Here is an 11,030-nt window from a genome sequence, read left to right as displayed (position 1 = left end):
AACTTGTAATTACATTTGTAGTCCTGCTGGGGGCACAAGCACAGACAAAAGGACAAGGAGGAGAAAAACACAAAACGAAGAAGAATAAAAGCGTCGCTCGCGCAGCCATGTCAACGCTCAAGTGTTTTGCTGAGGATGTCGGTCTACTTTTGGCCGAATAAACCACTCGCTGACGGGGGAAAGTACCGATAAAACAGATACTAATTGGTGTCGTAGTGTGAGGGGGAGGAAAAGCGCAACGGTTTCGGACCACCGTCGTAAGGTCGTTTATTCACAATGAACGGTCACAACGGTGTTGTATATGCACTGATTCATTACACTGAACCCCAGACTTACTGAATTACTACGCGTGCGGGCTTATCTTTTCTTACACTTTTTGTTGTGGTTATCGCTATGTTGATATTCATAGCGTATTTATGACCGCCTTTGGTTGCCAACCGGGTCAGAGTTCACCGAGAGGTCGTTTGAACGCCGAACTGGACACGCAATAACCCCTTGCGTATGACGTCACCGCCAGCAAAGCTGAGCTAACGTTAGCACGCTAACGTAGCTAGCTAAATGACAGACGACGGTGATGCCTGCAGGTTAGTTATTCTTTAAAATTTGTTTTGGAGAATGATGACTCAAAATATGTAAAAGCTCAAAAGTGTAAAAGCTGCGTCTCTCCATATCCCTCTTATGGTTACGTCATCGTGGCGTCACACGTACTTCCGGGTGACAAAAGCTTTTGCATTCTTGATGGCACCACTGAGAAATAAACACTTCCACGTGCAGGCAGTCTTGCGGGCCACTCTACATATTAGTTTTTGCAAAGACATTGAAGAAAAAAACAGATTTTTGGAGACATACATTCAACAAAGTGCTAATCACACTTCTTGGCGATCTGGTCCATATTTGCAAGCGAGAATTACTCTGTTGTCTAGTAACCTAATAAAGTGTCAGGTGCATGTAATCCGGAGGAGTCACTCTGTTAGTCAAGTCATTTAACCACATTTACGTTGACTGTGCAGCATTTCCAGTAGCTGTTGTCTGATTTGTGTACTATATTCCCATTAAAGGTGGAAGTACCTGGACAGCGACCCAGGACGGATTGGACAAGACATTAGAGAAGTCGATTAAGAAAAAGTCCAAGAAGAAAACCCCCGAAATCAACGAGAGCATTGTGGTAAGTCATTTTCCTCGTCTATGTCTTGCCTTACATTTCAAGACTACTGCTTTTGTTGGAATATATTATGCCAAAAATAACATTTAAAAAAAACTTTTGATCCAATTTACTCATCAGATTTAATTTTTTATTTTTTTTTTTAACGTCGGCACATTTCCCATACTTGACTTCATCTGCGTATTCTTCCAGAGAATGTTCAATGAATGATTTTCCTCCTCTCCAGCTTCAGACTCTCAAGAACCTCCGCGTCACAAAGGGCGGGGAGTCCGATGACGACGACGCGCATCATCTGGAACATGATGGCCGTGAGTTTGAAACGGCCACAAACGGCAACAACGAAGAGGACACTCAACCATCAAAAGCCAAGAGGAAGACTAAGAGGGAACTTCCCAGCCGGCCTTTGCCCGACAATGCCGCTAGCCCTGAAGCGGAGGGCGAGCAGAAGGAGGTGAAACGCGGGAGTAAGAAGGGCAGACGGAAAGACGACGCCAGGAGAGATGACGACAAGGACGGCGAGGAGCTGCTGCGGGAGTACCAGCAGCAGATGACGCCAGAAGACGAAGACACGCGAGGGAGTGACGACGTAGGGAAGAGGAAAAAGAAGAAGAAAGTGAAATCTGCCACCGCCGAGTCGGATTTTGGGTGGGTTTTCATTGTTTGAATTTGATTGCTGTTTTTATATTTCAAATTAATATTTTGTATTGATAGAGCTTCTCTCCATCAGAGATCATGACCAGGACGGGGATGTGGAAAGTGACTCCAAGGAGAAAAAGAAGAAGAAGACAACGAAGAAGAAGAAGTCAAGTAAATACTTTTTGTAGAACAAAGCCTTTGGGATTTCTGCTCCCCGGCCACTTGTTCTACCATGGCCACCGCTGACATAGTTTTGACGGATCTTTTGCAGCCTCGGAGGAAGGAAACGCCAATGAAGTGCCCAAAAAGCCCGCCACCAATAACGAAAATGACGGCCTGGTGTTAGGGGTGTACGTACACCGAACGGATGGCCTCAAGACGGACTTGCGTGTCTCGCATCCCATGGTGAAGGTCCACGTGGTGGATGACATCACAGGCCAGTACGTCAAAAAGAAAGACAGGTAAGAAAGCCCCCCCCCCTTAAAGATAATCTAACACACAACATCCTAGACATTTTGATGTTTGGCTTTCAGCCATCGTCCGGTGTCATCATTTTACGAGCAAGACACAGTGGACCACATCCTTCCCATCATGACACAGCCCTTCGACTTCAAGAAGAACAAGTCGGTCATCCCTGAGTGGAAGGAGCAGATCATCTTCAACGAGCCCTTTTCACACTTTGTAGGGCGGGACCCCGAGAGCCCAAAAGTTGTCCTCTTTTTTGAGGTGATGCACACAAAAATGCTCCAACATTTAAAACCTCAGAGCCTTTTTTTCCAGTTGATAATTTCTTGCCTTCCTACCTTCCTATCTTCTTTCCGCCCTCAAAAGATCTTGGACTTTCTAACCATGGAGGAAGCCAAATCCAACGTTGACGTTGAGACGCATGAGCGAGGATTCAGAAAGATCGCATGGGCCTTCTTGAAGGTATTTTCTTCAACTCCGAATTGCCCTTTAAAGGGGACTTTTTGTGGAAAATTACTTTTAATTGCTTCTATACAATGGATGGATTTAATTGTTAAAAAAATACAACAAGCTGTGTCTCTTTTTGCTTATACTTTTCCTGGCTCTTTTTTTTGTTTTTTTAAACGTCCAGCCGGTCGGCGCCAACGGCGTGCTGAACACCGGCAGCAAAATCCGCCTTCAGCTCTATTGTCCACCCTCGTCGGCCAAGAGGCAGCCTCGCACCATCGAGGTGGTAGAGTGGTGGCGGCGTTACCCTCGCGTCAAGTACGCGTCCACCCTCTACGTCACCGTCAAAGGCATCCGACTACCTCAGCACGTAAGTAAGACAACAAAAAGAGTTGCCATATGGTTGTGACAGAAAAATAAACACATGCTATGCGGTCCCTGTTCTCAACTGCATTCAGGTGGACCCGAGCGTGCGTTCCATGATGGCGCTGCAGGAGGAGCGAGGCAACACTTCCTATAGCGAGCTGCAGGACGGTGCCACCAAGAGGACGTCCTCGCTGCACGCAGAAGGGACGAGCGCGCCGGTGTTGAAGTGGAGCCGAATTCCCGGCCAGGTCAGTGTCAACAAGGCCTCGTTCGTGATCGGTGTGGCTTTGGGACCAAGGAAATGTTGTTCTTTTGAAGGTGTGTCGCATTCCCAACAAGCCCGTGCTGGCCTTCCGCGGAGGTCAAATGGGCTGCTTGGCAGTGCTCTTCTCTCATGGCGGAACGCTTCTGGCCACCGCGTGTGCCGACAGAGATTTGTTCCCAGTTGTGGGTGAGTGACACGTGGCCCAAAAACCTCACAACAATTTTGCTGAGTATCATAAATGTCGTTTTTGTTGCAGTGTTTGAGATTCCCTCTGGGAAAGCCTTGGCGGCCTTCAGCGGCCATCTTAAAATCGTCTACGAACTCTGCTGGTCCACTGACGACAGACGACTTTTGTCCATCTCCTCCGATGGAACCGTCAGGTGCGCTGCTCACGCTCGGTGTACTTATGTGAACAATATTTGAGGAGGGCGTTCTTTGTCTTGCGTAGAGGACACATCCAGCATCTCTTAGGAAGGACTACCGCCATTTGAGGAAATGTTATTGTTTGAGGTGAGGAGATGTATTGTATTAGAGAGGAAAGGCCTTTTTTTTGTTTGTTTCTTTTTTTAAAAATTTTTTTTTTAAATAAATAAAGAGGTGAGTTGCTTGTGTGTGGAGGCAGAGGACACGCTAGCGGTTAATCGAAATGTGATGTCCATGAGACCGGAGGCCACTATGAAATCAAACCGCGGACACAAGCGCAAAATACATCGTGGTGCTTTTACTCGCTTTTGCAGGGAGTGGGATGTGGAGCAATTCCTCCCGACCGCACGCAAGGTTCTGCCGCACCCGTCGTTTGCGTACACGGCCCAGTACCACCCGGCGGCGCAGCATCTGGTGCTCACCGGCGGCTATGACTGTGTTGTCCGCGCCTGGAGGCTCGATGTTGATGACATCAACGGCCTGCTCCTGCGCGAGTTTGAAGCCCACACCGCTTTCATCAACAGCATTTGCTTTGACGCCGAAGGTAGACAACGTTAAGCCACGATGTTATTTGTACTTCTGGGTGACGAAATCTTAAATGATGAAGGGGGCCACCGTTTATCATCAGGATCTTCCTAACTTGATATATGACAAAAATGGGGGGAAAAAATTGCCTGAACAACGTTGCTTTCCGCAAAACGCCAGGAGACAGGATGTTTTCGGCGGACAACACGGGCAGCATCGTCATGTGGAAGACTTCGGTGAGCGATGGCGAGCAGCAGCCTTGGCATCACTGGTGTGTGGAGAAGGTAATGCGCACCTCCCTTCGGCCTGGCCCGGCTGATGAGGCTTGAAAAATAAAATCTCTTCATTGAATACATTCAAGTCATTGCTCAGCCAACCCTGACTTGAGCGTGTCTTCCAGATTCACACGGAGGCGGCCCTAAAGGGGATCCCCATCAACATGCTGCAGGTCCATCCCAGCGGCCGCTGCCTCCTCATTCATGCCAAAGACAACGTCCTCAGGAACTTGGATCTCAGAATGTACAACTCAAGTTCACCATTTTTGTTGACAATGATCGATCACTGATCACTAATATTTCAGTTTTTGTTTGTCTCAGTATGACAATGAAAAAATACACGGGAGCCACCAACCAGTGGGAGAGGATCACCAGCACCTTCACGCCGTGCGGCAGCTTCGTCTTCTCCGGCAGCGAGGATGGAATGGCGTACGTTTGGAACGCTGAATCCGGCGACCAGGTGGCCGTCTACTCTCGGCTTTGCTACAGCTCACCCTTGTGCGGGGTGTCTTTCCACCCTCACGAGAACATGGTGGCCTTCTGCGCCTTTGGGGAGGGCCAGCCCGTGCAACTCTACCTGCATGACCGCAAAGGTAGAACTGGCCGCTCTATATTATCATGACTTTTATTTTTGGAAACTTGGCTCAAATGTTGCCAGCATGTTTGTAAATGACTTTTATAGAAAAGGCAGCTTCTGTTTTGTTTGTTTTTTTGTTTTTTTTGTCACCCCCACAACGGCCCACGCTCGAGCTTTGTCCATTTGCAGTGTCCCAGCTGGACGTGCTCGGCATGAAGGAGCTCGGGCCGGTGTCAAACACGCCCGAGCTGCTTTGCAGCACGCCAACCTCCCTCTCCGTCGGCCGCTTGGGACAAGCTACCAGGCAGGCGTTGAAAATGCAGCGAGTCAAAGAGCAAATGGATTCCGTCCTGGTAAATTTTGCAACCCCTACCCTTCTTTATGCTGTGTAACATCTAAGCTTACCATGTTGTTTGTTTGTTTGTTTGTTTATTTGTTTGTTTGTTTGTTTGTTTGTTTGTTTGTTTGTTTGTTTGAAGGATCCACATCGCAGGTCTTCATCTTTTGAACCAGGTACTGCTTACTTCAGTGGCTGTCAACAATATCACTTCAGATTCTTTAGAATGTTGTTATTATGATGCACGATGACGTTTACAATCATTATGGAACCTTTTATTATTTTAACATTGAATTACATTATTATTTTGTGTTTCCCTGTGACAGGAAGGAGCCTATTTTCAGACATCAGCACGGTACATCTTTTCGTTATTCATAACCTAGTACACGCACTGGCTACTTTATTGGGTACACACTTTTGTGCACATTTTCCATGGAACTGATGTCTCCCTCCCCCCCTCAGATAAGAGCCAACACCTCGCTCCCTCCTCTCTTGGGCGGCTTCAGTCCCGTCGGGCTACATCGAAAGGGAACGTCCAGGCTTCAGACGGTGAGGACGCCGTCTCCAAATTTACAAATGTATTTCACAAAAGATCTCCTCCTCACACTTACCTGCTTAACATTTGTCACACTACAGTCTCTGCCCAGCTATGAACCTTCGTCGGACTCGTCTCAACATGTGGTAAGCGCGCACTCCGCGTTCCGCTACGAAAATAATGCGACTGCCGCCATGTGGCCATCAGCCACCATGCGTCTCTCTCCCACAGGTGGTGTCACTGTACGATTACAAGGCCAACCGCTCGGACGAGCTGACATTGCGGCGCGGTGACGCCATCCGCGTGCTTTATAAGGATAATGACAACTGGTGGTTCGGCAGCCTGGCGGACGGACAGCAGGGCTACTTTCTTGTGGCCTACGTCGCCGATCCCAGTACGTCGGATACACTCGCACTCGCTCCTACACTTCCGAATAAGAGGCTAGACGTGCTCGCTTCAAGTAGTTGAAGTTTACTGTTCAATTTACTGCACAGAAGACAATTCAACATAAAAGGTTGCTGGTGTCATGCCAAACGCTCAGAAATGAGCATTGACATTATGGTCTTTCTAAACCTTTTAGTTGACACTGTTTATACTCCCAGCACAAAAGCCCTGCCTCTTAAAGCACACACGCACACACAGATCCTGCAATAAACACTAAAACGGTATTAATGGTGATCAGCTTTCATGTGGAGCTGCTTTGTGCTCGTAGGAGACTCTGGTGAAGAGGCGGCCGTGGAGAGGACGACACCGACGAGAGTGAGCTGATTTCCTTGTGTACTTGTTGCCTCGTTGCTAATTCACAGCAAACGCTTTTCTAACAGCCACTGCAAGCATTGTCCTTGTAGACGTTATATAGTTCTGTAGTTGCAAGAAAAGCCACAAGAGGGCAACTCGATACCAGATGACAGCTTACAGCGGTATACAAACTTTTTTTATTTTGCATTGGCCAGGGTTTCCTTTTTCATCCCAAAAATGAAGACATCATTCACACTTCATCATGACTACGTAACTATGTATGTGCTCCTGTGCCATTCCCAGGTCTCCACTGCATTTACTCCTTCTGGAGAACTTCGGTTTCTCTCTGAGCCCACCCTAACCGACACAGAGCCAGAGTTGACGGAAGCCAAGTAAGGACCAAATTGCTTTTCAAGTCTCTCTGCTTTTGTCTCCACGTGAATTGAAACTGCTCTCAGTGATGAAGCAATACAGTTGTAACACCGACGCAAAACCACCACAATAAGTCACAGTGAGGCCTCGCTACTAAAGAGGACCAAGTGGAAATATTAGAACTCACTTTGCAATATTTTGGGTCAAGGTATATACCTTAACCCAACCTGTTCAGCCTGTAATTCATATATTTGTAGTAAAAATCAAGGGAGTAAAAGTCATTCCATTTGTTATATTTTTGGGAATTAATTAACCGATTAATCGGTTGCCATAATTTTACTCTGCCAAATATCGGAATTGGCTTAAAAAAAATAATAATTCATAGCGGTCGTGCCGTATTAATTTGTACATTTTCCTTTTGGCACAGGCTTAAAAAGAAAAAGAAAGTGAAAAAGAACTTGAAAAGGCTACCGCCACCACCAGTGCCCGCATCATCTCAGGCCACGTTTTCTGACCCGGACATCGGAACTGAGTCGGCCGACAAAGTCCGACCCGCTTGTCGCCCACTCCCGAAGAGACCGACGAAGAGGCCTGATGATGCTGTGCCACTCGACGCATGACGGTACACTTTTTGTACAGAAGACCATCGCTTTTTTCTATTATTTTTATATAAAAGGCCAACCATCTTGACATTATTTATTAGACGGGCTGAATTTCTGCATAGTGGCAACTTCAAAGTGGGACAATTCATTGTACTAATTCCAAAACAAATTTCTCCTCCATAGAAAATAATGTTAAAGCCACTTAATTTGATTCTCTTAACTTTAACACACTTCTAGCCAGTGTGTAATGCGACAAAAAATTTGTTTACTCCACGCTAGCCGTTAGCCACAAGCTATTAAGCTATTATTTACCTGCTTGATAAAAAACAAGTGTGATTTATCATGAATTTGTTGTATTGAACTGAGCAGCTAGATCATGCATTGCTGCGTGGCAGTAAATTCCATTTCCTGTTCTAGGGTTATCATCACTTGTGAAATCAAACGAGATTTGCCGAAATCCCCCGTCGTGTTACTTTCAAGTCCCAAATCGCACAACTGTGGAAGTTGTGCTCAACACATGTATTACTTATAAATTACAGGTTAAAAAAATATTGTGACAAGAAATTATTTTATATTAAACAGTTAATTTTTATACAGTATTAAACTTTTTACCATTGTTTGAGTTGCCTCTGTCATCATTTAAAGTGCATCCGGAAAGTATTCCAACAACACATACTTTTTTTATCCCCTGAAGATAAAAGTACAACGGGCCAGCTGACTTTTTGGCATTTACATATATACAAGATTTATTTAAAAAAAAAAAAAGGAGGGTCCCAGGGTGCATTGACTTGAAATTGTACATGACAATTGTGTCCCGACAAGTACACAATAATCAAAACATTTAGTGTGTGTGATGTGACATTCATCTGCTAATGGAGGGTAGGCAACCAGGGTGCTTTCACGCACGTTGGAACAATTTTACTCAAGTATTTTATTCATCCAATAGTGGAAGTCTTTCATCCGTTTGTTGCCGCTTGTCGGGAAGCCTGTAGGTGGAAAAAGGCAAGCAAAGTTTTATGTATTTGGTTAGATGTTTAAACTTTTTTTGTCTGCCAACTTTCGGCACATTCTGTACTAATTAGTTTGTGCTGTTGAAACATGTCGCTTACTTTTGCGGCGTCCCCGGATGTGAGACGTAGTAGATCGCCAGCAGGAATGCCTGACAACACATTGCATCACACCATCAACACTTGAAATGTGTGTGCCTACTGTGAATGCGCTTGTGGAAGTCCACAGGCAATAGCAACAATTGTATTTGTTTAAAAGCTTGACACAGGAAAATAACAATTGGAGAAAAAAAAAAAAACTACGTATCAAAGGTGACACGCCAGGATTACCGCCAGGAATGCCAAGCCTCCTTGGATGGCGGCTGCCCACTCGAAGTTCAGCCGCTGTGTGATGACGCCACCCATGGTGGGCCCGTAAAACATCCTGCAAACAGGTTACAAGCATACGTCTTAGCTTCCCTATTATTCTGACCAGACTACATTGCTGGTTAATCAAGATTTTTTTTAACCTCTCATGGATTTCTAAAGCTCTGCACCCAGATTTCCGTATTGATCAGATCAGACCCGACAACTTTGACTTAACTCACCCTGTAGACCAAACCGCTCCGAACAACCCTGACACCATTCCTAAAGTGCTCAGTCCCTCCTCGAAATCGTTGTCGCTGCACGAGAGAAGGCAAGAAACCAATGATCTCGCTCGACCTTTGCAATGTAAGACTGCGAAACGTTACCCCGGGCACTCACTAGGCGCACTTGATGATCTCTGGGAAAATGGGGATGGCGGTCATGGCCAGGGAAAAGCCGATTACCCCCAGCATAACAACCAGCAGCCACAGTTGCCTGAGAATGGGGATTGAGAACGCGGAGACATTTGTATTAGGGCCGCATTGAAGTTACATGCATTCATGTTCCGAAATCTAATGACTATACAACTGCAATATTTTCACAGGACATGTAATGATTGTTGTCTTACAGTAACTTGTTTTCATAATTTAAGAACCAAATGAGGCCAAGTGGATTTTGCATAATCTTTCTTTGCCGCGGGTTTTGACCTCCTTGTTGGAGGTCTTTCTTTGGTATGCTAATCAGATGAAGCTGGAGGAGGTCAAAACACAGTTGCCGTCATCAATGCTAGTTTTTGTTTTACCTCCTAACTGAAAATAAAGCACATAACTTCGTGCGTTTTGGAATTAGTTTGATTCATTGGCTTTGAGCTTTATCAGTGTGTGCGACACTTTGTTCCGGTTGGAATTGTTTTGAAAGTACTTCATGAATAGTGCTGTGCTTCCACCTAGTTGCAAAGTACCTTGGTATGTTGAGGAAAGGGGCAGGCCCCATCAAGAGGAAGCCAGCAGCCGTGGCAACGCCTCCCATGACCATGAACCAGCTCCTAGTCGCCTAAAGGTCAAAGGCTGACGCTTAAAAAGAAGACTCGTAAGAAAAGATGGCGTTTCATACTCACGGGGTATTTATCTGTGAAGAAACCTATCAGCGGGGAGCCCAGCGAGTACGGGAAGGACAGACCCAGCATGATGAGGCCCACATAGCCGGCCGACAGTTGGAACTCCTCCACGGCGTACAAGGACAAGGTGGCGTCCAGGAAGCCCAGACCCGAGCTCAGGGTGAAGATGACGTAGCAGAGGAGGATGATTTTCAGGTTTTTGAGAAGTCTCAGAAAGGAGCTCTTTGACGAGGCGGCGTCTGAGAAGTGACTGACAGTTTACTGATCAGACCCGACTACTTTGTTGGCTAAGCTGAAAACCAACATGGGATCATACCAACGGAAGGGAGGATGTAGATGTTGAGCGGCACCATAATCAACAGGAAACAGCCGAGCACCATGAATGGAACCTCGTATCCAAAGGACTGGTAGAACCAGCCTCCCACCGGCGGTCCCAGGATGAGGCCCAGGCCAGTAAACACTTCCAAACTCCCCTGCATGGAAAAAGTGCTGTATTCAGTCACATGAGCATTTTCCACATGTCAACTATGACAAGACACAATGAACAATACAGTATGTGGAACAAAAAAAGGAGATCAGAACCCGTGGCCGTGTCCAACTAAACCGCCCCTGTGAACTGATCGCCAACGGTTAAGGCAAGGACTAAAAAGCTAGTTTATTGGCTAAATCAGGTTGCTGTTACGTAATTGCGTGTATTTTTAAAGCTCAAACTGAGTTGCATAGTTTCCCCACAACAGATTCCCTATTGATCAAACCCGACCAATTAATGCTTCACGCAGTAATCCTTACATGCTTGCACTGGCGAGCATTTGCCAAGGAAACAGCCGACGGGGAAT

The 11,030-nt window shown here is 46.1% G+C and overlaps 2 protein-coding genes across 5 annotated transcripts in view; one reads left to right on the top strand and one right to left on the bottom strand.

The window, feature by feature from the left end:
• The first annotated feature begins 76 nt into the window (after positions 1 to 76).
• Positions 77 to 8,342, top strand: ahi1 (Abelson helper integration site 1). Of its 2 annotated transcripts, XM_088401052.1 has the most exons (25): positions 77 to 584; positions 1,059 to 1,165; positions 1,389 to 1,807; positions 1,890 to 1,969; positions 2,070 to 2,259; positions 2,332 to 2,524; positions 2,630 to 2,725; positions 2,895 to 3,080; positions 3,169 to 3,324; positions 3,395 to 3,527; positions 3,598 to 3,721; positions 4,079 to 4,308; positions 4,470 to 4,573; positions 4,690 to 4,808; positions 4,886 to 5,157; positions 5,331 to 5,494; positions 5,621 to 5,654; positions 5,805 to 5,833; positions 5,941 to 6,027; positions 6,115 to 6,159; positions 6,245 to 6,407; positions 6,726 to 6,772; positions 7,055 to 7,143; positions 7,551 to 7,745; positions 8,143 to 8,342. In XM_088401052.1, exons 1-24 carry the CDS (start codon positions 575 to 577, stop codon positions 7,741 to 7,743), a joined length of 3,270 nt encoding a protein of 1,089 aa, XP_088257178.1. In that variant the 5' UTR covers positions 77 to 574; the 3' UTR covers positions 7,744 to 7,745; positions 8,143 to 8,342. The 2 variants fall into 2 exon arrangements, with proteins under 2 accessions (XP_088257178.1, XP_088257177.1); XM_088401051.1 differs by having other exon boundaries at positions 7,551 to 8,342.
• Positions 8,343 to 8,444: 102 nt separating this feature from the next.
• slc18b1 (solute carrier family 18 member B1) overlaps positions 8,445 to 11,030 on the bottom strand; it is a 6,150-nt gene continuing 3,564 nt past the window's right edge. For 2 of the 3 annotated variants that reach the window (XM_088401053.1, XM_088401055.1), the window contains exons 6-13: positions 10,511 to 10,667; positions 10,195 to 10,433; positions 10,039 to 10,130; positions 9,477 to 9,572; positions 9,320 to 9,394; positions 9,063 to 9,156; positions 8,835 to 8,884; positions 8,445 to 8,711 (exon numbers count right to left, since the gene is read on the bottom strand). In XM_088401053.1, coding sequence (XP_088257179.1) covers positions 8,657 to 8,711; positions 8,835 to 8,884; positions 9,063 to 9,156; positions 9,320 to 9,394; positions 9,477 to 9,572; positions 10,039 to 10,130; positions 10,195 to 10,433; positions 10,511 to 10,667 — 858 coding nt within the window. In that variant the 3' untranslated portion in view covers positions 8,445 to 8,656. The remainder of the gene's footprint in view (positions 8,712 to 8,834; positions 8,885 to 9,062; positions 9,157 to 9,319; positions 9,395 to 9,476; positions 9,573 to 10,038; positions 10,131 to 10,194; positions 10,434 to 10,510; positions 10,668 to 11,030) is intronic. The other variant, XM_088401054.1, reaches the window with a different exon arrangement.

Source organism: Syngnathus floridae, chromosome 16 (genome assembly GCF_059516105.1).
Source record: "Syngnathus floridae isolate MCC-2025c chromosome 16, RoL_Sflo_1.0, whole genome shotgun sequence".
Taxonomy (NCBI): Eukaryota; Metazoa; Chordata; class Actinopteri; order Syngnathiformes; family Syngnathidae; genus Syngnathus; species Syngnathus floridae.
The sequence above is the reverse complement of the archived record's forward strand: the minus strand, read 5'-3'. Positions and strand labels throughout refer to the sequence as shown.

Excerpts from the sequence above, each read along its gene's own strand:
- ahi1 (XM_088401052.1), top strand. Across the intron at positions 3,081-3,168 it reads GCATCCGACTACCTCAGCAC|GTGGACCCGAGCGTGCGTTC; the intron begins GTAAGTAAGACA and ends AACTGCATTCAG. Across the intron at positions 5,158-5,330 it reads CTACCTGCATGACCGCAAAG|TGTCCCAGCTGGACGTGCTC; the intron begins GTAGAACTGGCC and ends GTCCATTTGCAG.